At 38.0% G+C, this 21,130-nt stretch overlaps 1 protein-coding gene across 1 annotated transcript; it reads left to right on the top strand.

Moving 5' to 3' along the window:
* Positions 1–872: 872 nt before the first annotated feature.
* C6H3orf85 (chromosome 6 C3orf85 homolog) lies at positions 873–16,700 on the top strand. The gene is made up of 4 exons (XM_068545547.1): positions 873–885; positions 986–1,038; positions 13,445–13,578; positions 15,111–16,700. The coding sequence occupies exons 2-4, from the start codon at positions 990–992 to the stop codon at positions 15,198–15,200; spliced, it is 273 nt and encodes a 90-aa protein (XP_068401648.1). The 5' UTR covers positions 873–885; positions 986–989; the 3' UTR covers positions 15,201–16,700.
* The last annotated feature ends 4,430 nt before the right edge of the window (positions 16,701–21,130 follow it).

Genomic DNA, 21,130 nt, shown 5'->3' with positions numbered 1-21,130 from the left:
AATTTGTTTTCGAAGTCTGTGAGTCTGTTTCTGTTTTGTAAATCAGTTCATTTGTATCACTTATATGTGGAATCTAAGAAGATGATACAATTGTATCATGTTTATGTTCACAAATCCACCACCAGTCAAGATACAGAATAGTTCCACCACCACAAGGATCCCATGTATTGCCCTTTTATAACCACACCCACCCGCCTCCATCCCTAATCCCTAATAAATACTAAAACTTTCTTCATCTATAATTTTGTCATATCAAGAAGGTTATATAAATGGAATCATACAGGAAGTAACCAGTTGAGATTGCCAGTTTTACTCTTCATAATTCCCTAGAGATTCATCCAAGTTGCTGTGTCTATCGATAATTTTTATTATATTATTATTGCTGAGTAGTATTCCATGGTGTAGATGTACCTCAATGTATTTAACATTCATCTGTTAAGGACATCTGCGTTGTTTCCAGTTTTTGCCTATTACTAATAAAGCTGCTGTGAACGTTCTTATACAGGTTTCCGTAAGAACATAAGTTTTCATTTCACTGAGATAAATCCCTAGTGGTGCAGTTGCTGGGTTGTATGGTTAGTTGTACACTCAGATTTGTAAGAAACTGCCAAACTGTTTTCCAAAGTGACTGTACCATTTTCTATCCCCACAGCGATGTGTAGGTGATCCAGTTTTTTCACCTTTTTTGTTTTGTTTTGGTACGTTTTTTAACATTACATTAGTCTGTGTGGATGGTAAAATTAGTAAGTAAATACACAGCCCATATAAGAACAGCCTGTAAAAAGTCAGTTCAAAAAGTCCAAAGGGTAAAAAGGTAGGAGTTATATAAAAAGGCCATCTCATGCAGCAGCCTCTCTGACTTGTCTCAGCTCATAGGGCCTCCAGGTACGCAGCAAATGCTTCATATTCCTGGAAAGTACCCCATATGCCCTAAAGCTCTGCTCAGTCTAAATTAAAATAAATAAATCTTTTCTTTCCAAAACAGGATCATGGCCTATAAAATGCTTCAAGTGGCCCTGTGTTCAACAGTGCTTATAGGTAAGAGCCTATTTCTTTTTTTTTTTACCATGTCTTTTACAACTGTTAGGTGGATTGATAACCCCTTTTGACTTTTTAAAGAAATGAACAAACATGTTTTGTTCATAGGCCAATTCTAAAGCATTAGGGAAACCAAACTATTGTGTCATGCTGTGGTTTTGGACATGTTAGTGTTAACTGTATGTGTGATCATTCTATTCCTAATTATGTATTAACATGTTATTGTTGCTAAGAAGTCTATTTAACTGCTACCTCCAAAGAAGTGTTCCTTGAACAAAGAAAAATTTTCAATGTCTTTTATAAACTGTAATACTTACATGATACAATTATGTGGAAACCTCAAGGGACTCTGAGAGCGTGAATTCATTAACCTTTTAGGCAAGCTGTAGCTCAGAGAAGTGCTGAAGAAGTCACCAAAGGCCAGATGATTTGCTGCCAAAGTGACCCAGTAACTCAGGGGCTTATATCTGAATTGAACTGAGAGGTCATTTTGTATCCAAAACTGCAAATACTTACAAAGGTGTAAATTATTTTCATGCTTAAATCTTTATAATTTATAAATACTTCTGATGAAGGTGCTTAAATCAGAATAAATTTCTACTTTTATGACAAGCTTGAGACCCAAGCAAAAGAAATATGTATTTCGCTTGAGATACACACACATAAATAGATATAGATATATATTTAGAGTATGAATCTAGACATGTGTGTACACATATATACGTGTGTATATGATTAGCCCTTTATTCCTAAGCATATGAATAATTTTAACAAAGAGTTTTAATCATCTATATTGCACTTTGCATTTAGGACATGTTTAAACAAATGATTTAGCAAATTTTAGCCAAGTTATTATTAAGCAGTTATCATCAAGGCAAATACAGTCACACCCAGTTACAGCCCACACATCCAGCTGAAGTAAGTGAGGCTGGCTCAGTTTAAGAGCATGTCTGAGGAGCAACTGTAAACGGAAGTCAGGGGCTGGTTATAAACCATCAGTACAATGCTTTGCTTTAAATTCTCATCCATGCAGCTGACTTTAGAGTGGGTGATAGTGGATGATCACAAGGGTAAAAGCACTACAGTTGGTCCACATTCACCTGTGAACACTGCAGAGTCAAAAATACCGGCCAAAAGGAAAATGGTTCTGTAAACTGACTTTCATTGACTTTCTTTAAAAACAAGTTGGAATTAACTTTAACTCCAGCTGAGATGAAGATATGTCTACCTATAAAGACGACTGGTTTGACTAACTTTACTTGATTGATAAATAAATAAGTAAGTAAGTAAAATTAGGTAGTTGAAGTTCATGAAAGAACAAGTTGAGGATCAGAATCCAAGGACAGAGGGAGGTTTACACTGCTGGATTAACCCTTCAGATCTCAGGAAAGAATCCTCTACTGCTTACAGGAGGAGGGGACTGCAGTCTTTAGAACCAGATTCATTTGTTACACTAAAAACTAGTTTAACTGACATTTTCTAAATCACATAGCTCTAAAGTAGGAAATAATAGTTTGAACCAACTTTTTTCTTTCCCCACCCACTCCCCGCCTCCTTTTTCATTTAAGAATGTAGCCTATTCATCTGCACTTCCCTGGAGCCCTTCTGCTTGCCATAAGAAAACAACAATTTTTAAAAGTTCATTTTTATTATTTAAAAAAGTTTTCTCTGTTACAGATTAGTTGTCTAATAAATTACTTTTGTCTAGAACTTAATTTGAAGTAAGTAGGGAAAAGATCTCATTATCCATTTCCCTAGTGGTAATGCTGAAGCCAAAAATGATGAAGAGCCTACTCAAGTAATTAAATTTATGAGCAGAGTCCCCAAATTATTTTACTGATTTTCTCAAAATATGAACTTATACACATTGGGGCTGATTCCCTGGTCAGACAATTAGAAGTGTAAGTGTCATGATTTGATTAAAAAACAAAACAAAAATCCTCTCTTTAGCATTTAGGTCCAGAATTGCCTTCTCCTATAAGACATCAAATAGTAGTATTACTATTTTAAATCTTTATTATGTGTCAGGGCCTTTCCATATGTTACATTAGTCCAACTCTCATAATCACTCTGAAAATAGGTGTTATGAGTCTCATACAAAGAGGAAACTGAGGCTTAGAGTAGTTAAATGACCAAGCTACACAGTCGGTCAATGGTCGATGCCAGGGACTTCCCTGGTGGCGCAGTGGTTAAGAATCCACCTGCCAATGCAGGGGACACAGGTTCGAGCCCTGGTCCAGGAAGATCCCACATGCACAGAGCAACTAAGCCTGAGCGCCACAACTACTGAGCCTGTGCTCTAGAGCCCGTGAGCCACAACTACTGAGCCCGCATGCCACAACTACTGAAGCTCATGAGCCTAGAGCCTGTGCTCCACAACAAGAGAAGCCACTGCAGTGAGAAGCCCGCACACCGCAATGAAGAGTAGCCTGGCTCACTGCAACTAGAGAAAGCCCACGTGCAGCAATGAAGACCCAATGCAGCCAAAAATAAATAAATTAATTAATTCAATTTTTTTAAAAAATGATCAATGCCAGATTTACATCTAAATTCTACATCCAGGTCTTCTGAGAACAAAACTCTTCTTTCTGCCACACAAACTGTCCCCTCTGTCACTGCAGTGCCGGGTATGGGATATGCAGGCATCAGATAGGCAGCAGAGCACACAACAAGACCTCCTCCCAAAAACGTAATATAGCCAATATGGTAGCCATTGGTTCCACAGGAAAAGTAATAGAGCCAATATGGTAGCCATTGGTTCCACAGGAAAAGTAATAGAGCCAATATGGTAGCCATTGGTCCCACAAGAAAAGGTCAGAAGTTAGGGAGCTGGGTGATTTTATCTGAGAAAATAGAGCCAAACCAGGACATAATCAAGAACCGTTCCTAGTTGTACTGATTTAAAGAAAAGTCCCAAACCCAACTTGTTCCACCTCAACAGGGCACTTTTATTTTAATTTTTAATTTTTTTGAAGTATAGTTGATTTACAATGTTGTGTTAGTTTCAGGTGTATAGCAAAGTGATTCAAATTCAGATTTTTTTTCCATTATAGTTTATTACAAGATATTGAATATAGTTCCCTGTGTTATACAGTAAGTCCTTGTTGGTTATCTACATTATATGTAGTACTGTGTATCTGTTAATCCAAAACTCTTAATTTCTCTCTCCCCCTTTCCCCCTTTGGTAACCATAAGATTGTTTTCTATGTCTGTGAATCTATTTCTGTTTTGTAAATAAGTTCACATGTATCATTTTTTAGATTCCACAAATAAGTGATATCATATGATATTTGTCTTTGTCTGACTTGCTTCACTTAGTACGATAATCTCTAGGTCCATCCATGTTGCTGCAGATGGCATTATTTCATTCTTTTTTATGGCTGAGTAATATTCCACTGTATGTATGTACCACATCTTCTTTATCCATTCATTGATGGAAACTTAGGTTTCTTCCATGTCTTGGCTATTGTATGAACACTGGGGTGCATGTATCATTTCAAATTAGAGTTTTCATCTTTTCTGGATATATGCCCAGGAGTGGGACTGCTGGATCATAGAGTAATTTTATTTTTAGTTTTTTAAGGACCCTCCATACTGTTCTCCATAGTGGCTGCACCAATTTACATTCCCGCCGACAGTGTAGGAAGGTTCCCTTTTCTCCACACCCTCTGCAGCATTTGTTATTTGTAGACATTTTGATGATGGCTATTCTAACTGGTGTGAGGTGATACCTCATTGTAGCTTTGATGTGCATTTCTCTAATAATTAGCAATGTTGTGCATCTTTTCACGTGACTGTCGGCCATCTCTATGTCTTCTTTGGAGAAATATCTATTTAGGTCTTCTGTCCATTTTTTGATTGGGTTGTTTGGTTGATATTGAGTTGTATGAGCTGTTTGTATATTTTGGAAATTAAGCCCTTGTTGGTTGCATTGTTCGCAAATATTTTCTCCCAATCCGTAGGTTGACTTTTCATTTTGTTTATGGTTTCCTTTGCTATGCAAAAGCTTTTAAGTTTAATTAGGTCTCATTTGTTTATTTTTGCTTTTATTTCTTTTGCCTTGGGAGACTGACCAAGAAAACATTGCTACGATTTATGTCAGAGAATGTCTTGCCTATGTTCTCTTCTAGGAGTTTTATGGTGTCATGTCTTATATTTAAGTATTTAAACCATTTTGAGATTATTTTTTGTGTATGGTATGAGGGAATGTACTAACTTCATTGATTTACATGTGGCTATCCAGCTTTCCCAACACCCCTTGCTGAAGAGACTGTCTTTTTTCCGCTGTATATTCCTGCCTCCTTTGTCGAAGATTAATTGACTGAAGGTGTGTGGGTTTATTTCTGGGCTCTCTATTCTCATATGTCTGTTTTTATGCCAATACCATGCTGTTTTGATTACCATAGCTTTGTAGTATTGTAACAGGGCACTTTTAAAAATGAAACAGCCCTATTTCTCATAAAGAGGAAATATGGACAATGCACATATTTGGAAAGTGCTTCACTGAGTAAGTAAAGCAGTCCTTGGGGTTGACCCATCCATGAAACAATTTGAGGGTTCATGCCCATATTGTTGGCTTATGGTCAGATCTATCCATAAAGTACAAGTATGCCTTCTGGTTTTAGACAGGGGAAGAAATAAACTGCTTTTGGCCTGTTTCTCTAGCATAGTTCCAGCTCTTGTTTTTCAAACCAGAGTTAGTAACCAAGTCCTATTTGTCTTGAAAGGTTTTTTTGTTTGTTTTTGTTTGTTTGTTTGTTTTTGACAAGAGCTTTTAAGCTCATATTTTCTTCCCCACAACACTGTCAGCACCTCCGATCCTTCCCTTTGCCTTCTTCTCTACATAGAAGGAATGGACCTTCTCAGTCATCACTGCAGCCCTCCACTTTCTTGGAGAGCCTGTATTCCCTGATATAGTTTTAGTTTATTATATAAGATTTTGTTCTTGGGACTTCCCTGGTGGAGCAGTGGATAGGACTCCGTGCTCCCAAGGCAGGGGAGCCGGGTTCGATCCCTGATCGGGGAACTAGATGCCACATGCATGCCGCGACTAAGAGTTTGAATGCCACAGCTAAGGAGCCCGCCCGCCGTAACTAAGACCTGACACAACCAAATAAAAAAAAAAGAACTCAATTTTGAAAGGTATTACCTAACCAGATGGGAACTACATAAAAGAAAAAAAAAAAAAGATTTTGTTCTTAATTTTACGTACTCACTTTGGCTTAAGATTGATTGATGCTCTCAAAGAGGTGGGTAGTGAGAGTAAACTGCAAAATAACTTGGTGGGAGAACAAAATGCCACTGCCGGTGACTAGATTCATTGAGCACTCTTGATGTTGTAGAAAAACTGTTTTCCTACCCACGTGCCACCATTGGTCATGGATCTAGGGTTGGGAATCCCATCCACACACACATAGGCAGTGACACAGAAGGAGTCACCATTGATTGAATCATATAAAATGCTGCCTTTTGTGAGTCACAGATGTCTCTGTCCACAAAATTCAGAGCTAATGAAAGACCTGCCAACGTCAAAACTATGCCCCAGGGAATTACGTGGCCATGCGTGTGAGTACATATGTGGGTGTATGTTAGTGCACTGAGAGCGGGTTAAAACAGATTGAAGTTAAACTCAGGTAATACCAGTTTCTGTTTGCTTTTCAAAGTACTCGACACATTGGCAATGGTAACGTCAATAAAGCCGAAGTCCCCGAGTTAAAAGTTCAGTTTCGGAGTGTTTTATTAACAGACAGTTTAATAAAATCATGGGGATTTGTAAGCTGGTCCTATAGTTCAGCACCTCTTTTTTTCCAGTTCGCTTCCATCAACCCTCTTTGTTTTCTGCCTATACTTCCCCTATTTGCCCTGCCCCTTTCCCCATGGTTTTTCACCTTTTGTAACCTTTGTAACCTCCCTTCTTCCATCTCTCCTCTCCTTCCTTTGATTTCTTTTCTTGATTTCTCTGTTCTCCTTCATCCTTTTTTTTTCTTCTTCAGTTTTCCCTCACAATCCAAATTTCTCCTCTCTCTCTCTCAACTTTATGTGAATTGCAGCCAAGTGAGAGAATCCATTATACTAAAATACAACTCTTCAATCTTCTGCCACAAAGTTTTGGGTCAGTGACTAAAGTTTAGAGTGGGAAGGAAAAAATAACAATTTCATTATCTGTAAAGAAAATTCTTTACAACGCAGAGAATATTCAAGTCCAAAAAACCTGAACCTAAACATGCGTATTTTAATCTCTCACAAAATGATAAAATTTCTCCTACAATTAGAGAGATCTTTGAAAATTTTATCATATTTCCAAGACATCTGTATATCCTTTTTTCCCCATCCTTTTTTGTACTTAATTACTAGTGACCATTTATACTTTATTTTAGTACTTAATTTATAAGCACACATAATTGCCTGGGCACTTATTTCATCTTTTTTTAAAGACATAAACATTTTAAGGACAGGGACGGAGACTCAGTCCAACAAAATAGTAAATAATAAATATTATTCTTTACTTGCTTATACTGAGTGCTAAGTGCTTTACTTGCAGAATCCCATTCCTAAGTATTTTTGAGTTTGTGGCATGACTGTACTGCTAATCTCCATCTCCAGTACAAACTTCAGTATCACCCAGCACCTAAGGGAAACAGCCAGATGAGGGCCTATCCTGTGAATCTGACAGACTTTTAGTGTCTTTTGCCCCCATCGAATCCTTCATAGACATTGAAGGTTACATGAGGGAAGGAGTTTACAGTTGCAGCCATCCAGGTATGACAAGCTCCTGCTAGCTGAGTGCCCTGGTTTATGCTCTTTTTTAAATTTTTTTTTCCCTGTTTCTTAGTGAGGCTCTGTGACAACACACCTGTTGGATTCTCTGACACCTTCTGACACAAAACACTCCCATTCTGAGTCCTGGTTTTGATCAAGTTGAGAAATAAACCAGAGTTGATTATGTAAAGCAACCCATTTCCTTTATCACTGAGAGGCTAACTAGGAAAATGTAGCATAGTATAAGTACGTACAGGGCCAGGTGACGGGACCCCAGAATTGGGCGAATTTCATATACGATTTCAGGTTGCAGAACCAGAACAGCAAGTTCTGAGAAAGGGCAGCTCACTCTCAAGAAGAAAAAGGAAGAATGAGCTGGACATGCCAAGTTATGTCTCTCGGATTTACCAAGAGGGAGCTCTAAATAAGACTCCTCTGCATGGGAGAAAAAGGAATCTGCCATCAGACTCTGCCCTTTCATTCTGCGTCTAAAGTTGCACATCAGGCTTTCTGATCTTTTCAGTGTCTAGGTTCCTACCACAAGTAGGAACGGTTATGAGCATAGTATATAGACTATTCAGTTATTTCTCCATTATCGAATTTAAAGACTCTTTTTCAACCTCCCCTGGGCGATGGCAATATAGGAAGTCTTTCCACTTCTAATTATATAGTTTCCCGTACTTCCACACTGCCTATCAGCCCGCGATGGGCACCCATCTCTTTGTGCCTAATGGAAATACATTTTTATTTGTTTTGCTTTAATTATTGGCCAGGCCTATTTTGACTTCCCTTTCACTTATTTCTGTCTGTCTCAGTTCGGACAGAAATAAGTCTCAGCATGTAAATTCCTTGACAGTAGTAGGGGCTGTGCCCACTTAGCATATTCTGTACGCTTCCAATGATATAATACCATACAGAGAAAGAAATTTTTAGTTAAGGACCTATTTGTTATGAATATATTCCAGTTCAAAATATTAGAGCTGAAAGAGATCATGTGATCCAGCCTTGTTTTACAGAGCATAAAATGGAGATGCAGGAGTAAGAAGTGACTCTGGGTCTCTGATCCTTCTGGGCTTGCATGGGGAGAGCTGTGATCTCAAACCTCTCCACACTGTTAAGTGTCTGCCTTATTTCTGCCATACAGACTTTTCTGCAGAGGATATTCCAGAAATGTTTAGATAATAGGATGAAGCTTGACAGGTCCTATTAAAACTGACTGTGATACAGCATGAAAGCAAGGAGGGTATGTAGGGAGTTGGAAAGGAAGAGAGGAAGATTTTTTTTACAGCTTATGATTATTAAGTTTAAAACTAACCTGGCTGATACTGTCTACATTAAAACACACACACACAAACACACACACACACACACACACACATAACATATTTAAAAACCGAAAGAATAATAAAACTCAGGGTTCAGTTTCAATCCCCAGCAGTACTATCTAGGTTTACAAACACAAAACTCTGATCTTGCTCTCACTAACTTTCAAGGTTGATCAGGCAGAATGAAAAGGGGGGGGGGGGAATTTCTCAAGCAGAGAGGATAATAGCATGCCCTTCTATATTACTTCCATTTTATTTCCAGCCCTGCCACTGACTTACTATGTGACCTTGAGTGAGTCATTTCATCTCTGTGTATCAATTTTCTCATTTGTGAAGTAGGATAATAAATACTGCTTTCTGTCTCTCTCATGGGTGATGTTATTATCACCACCAATTAATATTTATTGGGTGCCTGTTGGGCGCATAATGCTGAGGTAGGAACTTTGTTCTGGGAGGTAGGGGGAAAGAAGAGATGGAACATTTTCCATGAGCAAAGAGATGGAAGATTTACAAAGACAGAATTATTAGAGCTTAAAATAGCTATGGCTTATATTTTAAGGCATGCCTCTCTGCCAAGATTTATGAATAGCATTTTTTTCTTAGTTATTGTACAATGCACCAGGATAATTATGGTACAGAATATTGGTTTTACTTTTGGGTGATTCCAAGTAGCACTATTTTAAGCAATTACCGTAATTTCTTATGTGGCTGTAAATTATATTCTAAACATAGTTTTTTTAGAAATACTTATTAGATATTGATGGTATTGGGTCTACTTGCCTAGCCACTACCTTTGTTTCCCTTTTTTTAACAGAAAAAATCTACATTAAACATGTAACACTGTAACTAACACATTTTCTTCAAAAAGAATGAAGAGAAATTTGAAAAGTCACCTATTAACACATCCCAGGTAAAACCAAAATTTTGATGCTGGTTCATCCACAGAAATCAGCTCAAATGAATGAGAGTTTCCTGTTCTCTCCAGATCAATCCTGTCTTCCCATTCCTGCTGTCACTTACCTGATTCTGGTCCTACTAATCTCTCATCTGGACTATTCGAAGAGCATCCGACTTTGTATCTCTCACTCTGCTCTCTTCCTTTTACCACCTGTCCTCCACAACACTGACAAAGGACTTTGCAAAGGTTAATCTGTGAATAGATAAACAAAATGTTGGCATCACGTACACAATATTATTCAGCCTTAGAAAGAAATGAAATGCTGTCCTATGCTACAACATGTGTAAACCATGAAGACGTTATGCTAAGTGAAGTAAGTCAGACACAAAAGGACCAAGGTTGCATGGCTCCTCTTCCTTGTGGTACCTAGAATAAGCAAATTCATAGAGACAGAAAGTAAATGGTGGTTACAAGGGCCTGGGGGAGAGGGTAATGGGAGTTATTGTTTAAAGGGTACAGAATTTCTACTGGGGATGATGAAGTCTGGAGATAGTGGTGATGGTTGCACAGCACTGTGAATATATTTGATGCCACTGAATTGTACAATAAAAAATGGTTCAGAGAAGCAAGAAGAACTACAATCCTGCAGCCCGTGGAACAAAAACCACATTCATAGAAAGATAGACAAGATGAAAAGGCAGAGGGCTATGTACCAGATGAGGGAACAAGATAAAACCCCAGAAAAATGGTTCCAATGGTAAGTTTTATGTTATGTATATTTTATCACAATAAAACAACAATTTTAAAAGTATATCTATCCTGTCATTTTTCCTGTTCAGAAATGATAATTACTTATAAAGTCCAAACTCCTTGGTATGATGGCAATAATCCTTCCGAATGGAGTTCCAGCTTATCTTTCCAACATCATCTCTGACACATCTACACCACAAACACCCCTACCTTTCAATCACATCGGCAAAGCGAGGGTCACTGAACATGCGCCTCACTCTGCTCCTCTGTTCCTCGGCTCTCCAAGCTTCTTCAGCCTGACATGTATGCTCTTTGCTTCCACTCCCTTCCGCCTGGCTGTGGAAGCTTTACATCCTTCGAAGGTTAACTCAAAACCAACTTCTCTGTGACGGCTTCCTGCCAATATTGGAATTAATCACTCCCCCTTCAGATATCTAGTCACAATATATCTTTTTATAATTATTTTAAAACTCTGAATATAATGTGAGTTCCTTAGTGGCAAGGATTATTTATTGTTTGTCTTTCCATGCAATGATGATTATCAGATTAGGAACTAGGGTGAGGCAAGTGGAGGTCTTATGGCACAAAATTTGTATAACCTTAAGAGTTCATTCCTTCTTTTTTTTTTTAAAGGAACTCCTTTATTTATTTATTTTTGGCTGTGTTGGGTCTTCGTTTCTGTGCGAGGGCTTTCTCTAGTTGCGGCGAGCGGGGGCCACTCTTCATCGCGGTGCGCGGGCCTCTCACTGTCGCGGCCTCTCTTGTTGCGGAGCACAGGCTCCAGACGCGCAGGCTCAGTAGTTGTGGCTCACGGGTCCAGTTGCTCCGCGGCATGTGGGATCTTCCCAGACCAGGGCTCGAACCCGTGTCCCCTTCACTGTGAGGCAGATTCTCAACCACTGCGCCACCAGGGAAGCCCGAGGCTATCATTTTCAATATCTGTTTAGAACTAGAGCTTACTAGATTGACAAATTAAACTAGAAATAATAGAGCTGATAACTAGAATGCTGCTTAGAGCTCAAGGCCAAGCTTGGGAAAGCATGAGATCATAAGGAATGTGTAAAGAATAATTATTTCCTTTTTTCTGTAAATACAAAATATTTTTATAATTATTGTTACTGTTATCTGGCCCTAAGCATTCCTCTCTCTTAGTAATAATATAGTGCAGTGGCTCTGAAGAGCGAATTCCATCTCCCCTTCCCACTAGCTCTGTAGCCTTGAACATATTATGTAACTTTTCTGTGCCTTAGTTTCCTTGTCTACATAATAAAGTAGACAGTACCACTTCTTAGGTTTGTTGTGAGTATTAAACAAGGTAATTCAGGTAAAACATTCAGCATAATGCTCAATAAATGTTAACTAATTTTATTTATTTATTTATTTATTTATTTATTTAAAACTCTAATCCAGCCACCTCTAACCATTGTTTTCAGACATTGGTCTTTAGATTCCTAATGTCATACCTTTGTTCACATCATTCTTTCAGCTTCAAATTAAAAGACTTGCCCCTTCTCCCATTATGCTAAATATATTCTTTTCTTCAAGGAATAGGCTAAGCAATTTCCCTGACCATGAAAATGTCTGCCTGTGCTCCAGTGCTCCAATGCTTCATATCAACACCTTCTCCTAAGCTCCCTTAGCACAATCAAATCCTGTGTTGCCTTGTTTTATTTTGTATCTTGGACCCTCCATCCCCTCTCCTATAGAAGGGAGGTTTCATATCTTATAGCAAACTCACTGTAACCCTGATCTATAGACATTACTGGTCAATGAAGGCTTGTTGATGATGAAGATGTAGAGTGTCTAATGTAACATTACTTACAATTTGATTCTTAATAAATGCTTCTTTACCACAAGCAATGAACAGATTATATTATCATGAGTAAGTCAGGAGTATGTTCTTCATTTATATTGATTCAAGTTACAACTCTGAACATGATTGCAGTTTTTTTAAGAATGAAAGCACAATATAGACTGTTAAAATTTCAAGATCCTAAAGAAGTATGGGTTTTAAAAATTAGTTTTTTCTTAATTCTAGAGTGGGAAGAAGATAGAAAATGCAAGCCTGTTTGATTTAAAGAAGGCTCTATCAATGTTAACAATTTTAACTACAGTGTCAGATTTGGGTCAGTCTACTTCAAAATGAAAGATATGTTCTATTTTGGAAGGCTAGGAAAGCAAGAATAAGATTGTAGACTTCCAGGTTTGAACCAAGTGGTTTATATCTATTAATGTATCCAATCCTTATAGTAAGGCTGTTATTGTCTTACTGTGTTATTGTTTTTATTATTATTGTACCCTTTACAGACAAGAAATCTAGAGTTCAGAGAAACTAAGCAACTTGCCTAAAAAAGTGACAGAGCTGAAATTTGAATATAAGTCTGCAGGCTCCCATGCGTGAACAGAAACACTGAAAATCTTCTCCACCACCACACGGCACTGGTTTTCATGCTGTACGATATGCAGGTCACATAGGGTTGTGACAGTACAATGATGCCAAAGGACTGAGGAGCAGCCTTCTCCCACAGGGCATAGCTTTTCCAGAGTTTCCTTCTCAGTTGTCCATCCTCCCAAAGACCACAGCTGCTTTAAAAGGACACAGTTTCTTTAAGAGGAAACACTGAAATGTAAAACATTGCCTTAAGAGATGCTGTGCTTTTGGACTCAATTACAGGAGCGTTGGGAGCACCATTTTTACTGGAGGACCCATCAAACCAGTTCCTACATCTCAAAAGACACATATATTTTCAGGATTACTGGAACCCAGATCACAGTCTGAGTACATGGCGAAACACACTGGCTGATCAGGTATTTGCATTAGAAACAAATGGCTTTTTACCATCTCTCTTTTTATTTTTTTTAATTTAATTTTTTTATTTTTTAAACTTTTTATTTTATATTGGAGTACAGTTGATTAACAATGTTGTGTTAGTTTCAGGTGTACAACAGAGTGATTCAGTTATACGTACTCACCATCTCTCTTTTTAAATAGGCATGGCTTCAGCGGGTATTAACATACCACCAGCCCAATTCCTATTTTTTCTCTCTAGCTGCCCTGACCTACACCTGCTCTTCCCTCCCCATGAAGTGGCTTTCGTCTGGTAAATTCCACCTCCTCTTTCAAGATTAAGATCAAATGTCCCTCCTTTCTGAAGCTTTTTCCTTCTTCCCAGGAAGGCATTTGTCCTTCCTTTTTCTCTCCCCTTTGCAGCCTGTTCACATGTGAATAGCTCTCAAATGTCACCCTGGAATAATTTGTCTTGTGTACCCAATCTCCCTAGCTAGACTACAAAGGTAAGGTGCTTGTCTTATCCATCAAGGTCATTAGTCTCAAGTTTCAGTGAATTAATTATTACACGTTTGGGTAGGTAGATGGATGGATCATGATCACATTTCAGTTCCCCCTTAGCTGTTCAGTAACTAATTTTCCTCCATGATAATTATCTAAGCCTTTAATGTCATTCCTTCATTTGCTTGCTTCTTGTATATTTTCCTATTTACTTATATTCTCACCCCAAGAGAAATAAAGAAGAAACTTTCATTAGCCAGTTTTATTTCATGCTTACCTTTTTGACGGAAGATGACACTGAAACTCCGGGTCAAATGAAATTGCTGAATTATCTGAGAATTTCAATTATTCATGATTTCCCTCTACAATTTAGCAACTTAGAAAAGAAAAATGTACAATTAATAAATTAATTAATTCCTTCACTTATTTTTCTTTCTTTTCACCTGTATCAGGCTCTCACTATCACCAGGCATGAGGGTTGTATAATGTCATAAAGAAATTGAAGTCCTTGTTCTTCTGGGGCCTGGGTTCTATCCTTATTCTGCTTGGCTGGGTTTTAGCTCATCCACTAGGATCAGTTTCTGCTTAGCATTTGTTGATGAAAACCACCAGCTTGAATAATGCATTTAGTTTTATACCTGTTTTTCTCCAACAGGCATCATGTAGAAGTATTAAAACAAGACATTTGTTTATTCGGCAAATTAAATAATTACATAAGCTGGTAGACTGTGCCTTCTTTATGGAATATTGAAATTTTCAAGTACACTCCTGCCTATAATTGTAGACCATTGTTGTAATCAACTGACAGATACCATAATGTAACAAGACCCTGCTACTTTTGTTCATACTGTGGCCCCGCACATACTGCAAAACATTTGAGCACTGAAGTAAACAGGTCACTAAAAGTGTGAAAACCAAACCTTACTCCGTATTATTCTTCCACTGTATTTCTCTCAGTCTTTTGAGAATACCTGCATGATAATCAGAATAATTGATGCAACATGTGTTCTAAATACTCAGAGATCGTGACTTGAGCTTCCTTTTGTTGCAGGCTCATGAAACATGGACTGCTTTGAAAACAACAGCACAGTATTATCTGAATGTGAATACTTTCACCTTTGACACGTCTACTGCCCAGTAAATGTGCTTTGCTGGTTAAACCAGGATAGCAAGAATAGAGGGAGCCAAAAAGTGGCTACGTACCCAAACAACCAGCTTTGGAGACCTGAGGGCAAATCCATACCGTCTACTAGGTTATTTATTATGTCTGCCTCATGGAGCTGTTGAAAGGAGTAAATATGAAAATCCACATATAGACCTAGAATTAGAAGTTCTCAATAAATGGTAGCTCTTAAAATGAGAACTAAAATAGAGACTGTAGTAATAACATTTACCAAAAAGGGGCTTTCATGGGAAAAGGAACTATAAAACAAAACAGTAGTGTCATTAAAACTGTCTGTCTGGACTTCCCGGGTGGTGCAGTGGTTAAGAATCTGCCTGCCAATGCAGGGGACACGGGTTCGAGCCCTGGTCTGGGAAGATCCCACATGCCGCAGAGCAACTAAGCCCGTGTGCCACAACTACTGAGCCTCTGCTCTAGAGTCTGTATGCCACAACTACTGAAGCCTGCACACCTAGAGCCCATGCTCCGCAATAAGAGAAGCCACAGCAATGAGAAGCCTGCACACTCATTAAGAGTAGCCCCCGCTCACCGCAACTAGAGAAAGCCTGGGCACAGCAACGAAAACCCAATGCAGCCAAAACAACAACAACAACAACAAAAAACTGTCCAAAAAGAAAAAAAAAACTCTCTGTTCGTAGCTCCTGCTTTCTCTTGCCTCTTCTTTGGGAGAGTTAGTCACTTTTAATTCAAGGAAGGAAATGGGATCTCTCAAATGGAGCTCATCCTCTCCTCTTTTCTTCAATACTTGTCATTTCCTAAAGCCAGTCTATTCCAAGACCATATTTTTGAAAGTGTTTTTAATCAACGCTGTACTGCTGGACTTCCCTGGTGGCACAGTTGTTAAGAATCTGCCTGCCAATGCAGGAGACACGGGTTCGAGCCCTGGTCCAGGAAGATCCCACATGCCCTAGAGCAACTAAGCCGGTGCGCCACAACTACTGAAACCCGTGTGCCTAGATCCCGTGCTCCGCAACAAAAGAAGCTACCGCAACAAGAAGCCCGCACACCACAACCAAGAGTAGCCCCCGCTCGCCACGACTAGAGAAAGACCACATGCAGCAATGAAGACCCAATGCAGCCAAAAGTAAATAAGTAAAATAAATAAGTTAAAAAAAAAAAAAGCTGTACTGCTGTGGGCAATAGAGAATAAAATCTTAACTCATACTGGGAAATAGATGATGATTAGCCATGTATCTGTAAGTCTTCCTTAGCAATTTTGTAAAATTTGTGCAAGTTTTGCATTCTGGTCCACAATATATTTATGTTTGTTTCACTATGAAATAATTTTAAAGAAATCTCACACCCGTTATCAGTCACTCCCCATCCCCCCCATGCCCCAGCCCCTAGTAACCACTAATAAACTTTCTGTAGCTGTAAAAAACTGAAAGAAATAACATTTTAAACTTACTGGCCATGTGCTTTTATTAATCTTTCCAATAAAGCTGAAAAATTGACTCTACAGAAAACTGGACTACATTTATCCTATAGTTTCCCATATATCCATGGAATACATCAGTACTCTAGCTTGAGAAGTACTGAGAGATGATACACCCAGTCACCAAGACTGCCCCCCGTAATCACAGATAAGTGGACTTTTTGCCTTCAGAAGTCTATTTCTCTGTATACCTAGGTCAATTGGTCTCTGCAGGGATTTCTTTTGGTAAATAGAAGCATCTCCCACAAGACCATAGTTGGTCTTATGTGGTCTTAAAACAGTCTTAAGCACTTTTTCAGCAACAAAAATCAGATGCCAAGAAGCTGCACTGTATAGACTCTGGCCCAGCACTTTCTTCTCCAAAAGGGCACCAGCAGCTACTCAATATTCTGCATTTCTTATCCCATCCCTTAGAGGTATTCTCAGTGAGAAATCTGAGGCTAATACATAATTTATTGTGTTAACTGTTATTCATCTCTAATACATATAAACATAGATTTTTAAATGAAAACACAACCAAATGGACAAAAGACAGAAAATGAATCATTTGGTTTTGCACTAAGAAACAAATTTGACAACAATAATATACATTTTGCTACCACAAAGTTCTACTCTTTGATTGTTTAATAAAAAATTAGAGAATGCCTATGTATTGGTCAGGGTTTCCCAGAGAGTTGGAATCAATAGAATGTGTATATAAATATAAAGAGAATTATTTTAAAGAACTGACTCATGTTTACAGATGCTGGCAAGTCCAAAACTACAGGGTAGGTTAGCAGACTGGAGACAAGAAAAGAACCAACGTTGCAATTCAGGTCTAAAGGCCATTGGGCTAGAAAATCATGGAAGAGCCAATCTTGCAGTCTAAGTCCTCAGGCCATGTGCTGGTAGAATTCCCTCTTGCTCAGAAGAGGTCGGCCTATTGTTCTATTCAGGCCTTCAACTGATTGGATGAGGCCCACCCACATTATGGAGGGCAATCTGCTTTACTCAAAGTCCACCAATTTAAGTGTTAATCTCATCCAAAAACACCCTTGCTGAAACACCCAGAATTATGTTTGACCACATATCTGGGCAGAGTGGCCCAGCTGAGTTGACACATAAAATTAACTACTACAACCTATTTTAAGTTATTTAGATTGTCTACACACATTCACACACACACACTCACCGAGCTGTGATTGGAGCAACATATGGTGGGAAAAAAAAGAAAAAGACTTTCATCCATTCATTTTATTCAGTACACCACGAGAAAGAAGCTTGGTGGCTTGTGGGGCACTAATAATGGGAAATTATAAGTTAGCTGCCAAGTTGATTTTGATTTAGATAACACTAAGAAGCAATTCTGCAATTCGGTTGTTATCTGATCAAACAAGCATGGAAAGGCGGTTTCTTGTCTAAACAATTTTAAGAAATTATTAGAAATTAACAGGATGTCAGAAAATGAACAAACAAAACAAAAACAACCTAGGTCCACCTAAAATAATTTATGTAGAAATCTAGTAGTTAACTGCCACATAGCTGAGCAGGAAGAGGTGAGTATTCAGTTGTACAGATAGGATTTAAGAAAACCCAGGTAATACATATTTAGCATCTGCATACAAAATTGCCTTAGACTACAAGAACTCTGAATTCAGGGCTTAAAGATATTGATCATATTGAGGTACCAATTATCTGGCTGACTCACTTTAACTGATTATTTTCCCAGTGGTATGTGAATTGACATAGTGATTTTTTTTTTTTTGGTAGGGGTGGGGGAGTCCTTTATGTCTGTATCTAATTTATAAATTGTATGTAAAATCTGCCTTTTTAAAGACTGAAGACTCTTTCAACATTTTTAAGAGACCAGAACAAACTAAAGCAATCTGGACAATATTAGGAAAAATAGAGAGGACCAGAGATGACACTTTTCCTCACTTCCTGAGCCTCTACATGATCACCATGGCTGGGTGTTTACATGTTCTACTGCAGCATTAAGAACATAACTGCTGTGGTGACTCTGAATTCTTCTAAGTAGAAGGTTTTCATTTTAAGGTCTAAAGGGAACCATGTTGATTTTCCCTCTTTGTCTGATTGATTAAATAGGCACAGTATTTAAGTGGAATTGACTGATAATGATATTCCCACTAAATTCAGACTTCCCTGAGACTTCAGTGCAAATTTGAGGCTCACCAACTTCGCTCTTATTACATAAACAGTATCTGTTAAGTTTTCCTGCATTTTTATAGAACCAGTCAACAAATATGCCAAAGATCAGACTGACCCTTTTAACGGTCTCTTGGACACTCTACCCTCTAGTATTCCTGTAATTCTGTTTCATAGTTTCCCAGTGGATGTTCCAATGCTAAACTGGTCCAAGGAAATAATTCCAAGTGTTCCTCAGTGCAATTCATGAGAAGCATGGTTCTAATATTGTTATATATCCTGCTCAAAAACCTGTTGTTGTTTTAAAACTTTTGACTGATGAAGAGGGTAGGAAGTAACATGTTTTTTTATTGACATAGACTTTGCTGTGTACTATACTAGACAGTTTATATACTTTATTAAATTATGATAACATTCTGATAAGATAGGTCCTGCAGATCCCATCTTAAAGAAAAAAAATAAGGCTTAGATATATTCCCCAGATAGAGCTAACTAGAGGTAGCTCTAAAATAGTAATTAGAATGTCTACATTTAAATACTGGCTTCACCATTGCTAGCTATGCCATCTTGTGGAATTAATTACGTCTCTGGGCCTCAGTTTCCTCTTCTGTAGTATGGGAATAATTGGACTTACTTAATGTGAGGAATACTTAAAATGATATACATAAAGCACTTAGAACACTGCGTGGCATGTAAATAAACACTCAATAAAAGTCAGCTATTCTAAAAAAAAAAAAGTTAGCTATTATTCTTACCTTGCCAAAGGTTTCATGACAGTTCATGCCCTTTTCACTGTATCACAATTTTGCTCCTGAATTCTGTTGCCCAGAACTCAAAGCTCCCCATGATCTGGCCCCTCTCCTATTATTTCCTCTACTCTCCTCAAATACTCTTGCTACTTTGCATCATTTATTGATTCATTTATTTACTTATTTAACAAACACCATGGCCATCTTTCTTTGGCCTAGTCAAGGTAGAGGTACAGAGGACTGAGACACACTCCCTTCTCCACAGAGCTTTAAATTCAGGAAGAGAGATAAGTATCCACTGTATTAATACAGATGAATTACAGAAACTCAATTTACAAATCATGTGTGCACAGAGGACAGACAGCTTACTCAGCCTGGGGGTGTCAGGGAAAGCTTCACTGAGGAGATAGCTTTAGATTTAGGTTTCAAAGGACACGTGAGAATAACATGTATATGCCATCACTATAATGACAGCTTTTCTATGATACTATATTTTATACTTATAGTATATACTTATACTAATATTATTATAGTATAAATTTATACTATTACACTATTGTAGTATAAGTGTTTTAAGATCAAGATTTACATGAGATTTGTATTTGCAACTCCACCAATATCCAGGACAGTGCCTGGTATGCAGTGAAAATTTGATGAATCAATTGCTACTGTTAAGAAGATGACTATCAGGGAGGTAAGTAGTATTCACAAGAGTTTCCTGTTAGCCTTTGCTATAGACTGAACGTTTGTGACTCCCCCAAAATTCATATGTTGTATTCTAATCCCCAATGTAATGGGTTTGGAGGTGGGAACTTTGAGGTGAGGAGGTCAGAGAGTGGAACTTTCATGAATGGGATTAGTGCCCTTATGAAAAAGACCCCAGAGATCTCCCTTTCCCTTTCTGCTATGTGAGGACACAGCAAGATGGCCATCTAGGATCCAAGAAGCAGGCTCTCACCAGACACCAAATCTACTGGCACCTTGATTTTAAACTTCCCAGGCTCCAGAACCATGGGAAATAAATTTCCATTGTTTATGGTGTTCTGTTATAGCAGCACAAACGAACTAAGGCACCTTCTTGTATCAGCGGCCGGACAAACAAATAAGATGCAATATAATTTATCCAGTGAATCAATAAGAGAACTGAGTAAGAACTCAATAACATTTTTTTTCATTTCTAGCCTTTAGCTTCATCCACACAGCAGACCCAATCTCAAAAGACATCCATCCTCCTGTGCCAATTCATTATAATTTAAATAGAATAACTAAGGAATGGGAGTACTGTACATATAGAACAAATTAAAAATGAAGTTATTTATTTTCATGTGTTGATTTTACTTATTCTATTTATTTTCTTCAAACTGATCTAGGACATCTTAGGCAACTGAACCAGCAGAGAATATATATATATATATATATATTATCTTCAATGATAGCGGCAGCCTGAATGAATTTTATTGGAAGTAATTTAGCATTGACTGGTTAAATATATAAACTACCCATCTGAAGCAGAGATATTGCCAGACTCCTTCAAATTAGAGACAAAAAACAAATCTTTG

This window comes from Eschrichtius robustus, chromosome 6 (genome assembly GCF_028021215.1).
Source record: "Eschrichtius robustus isolate mEscRob2 chromosome 6, mEscRob2.pri, whole genome shotgun sequence".
Classification (NCBI taxonomy): domain Eukaryota; kingdom Metazoa; phylum Chordata; class Mammalia; order Artiodactyla; family Eschrichtiidae; genus Eschrichtius; species Eschrichtius robustus.
Note: the sequence above shows the minus strand (reverse complement) of the source record. Positions and strands in the feature narration are given on the sequence as shown.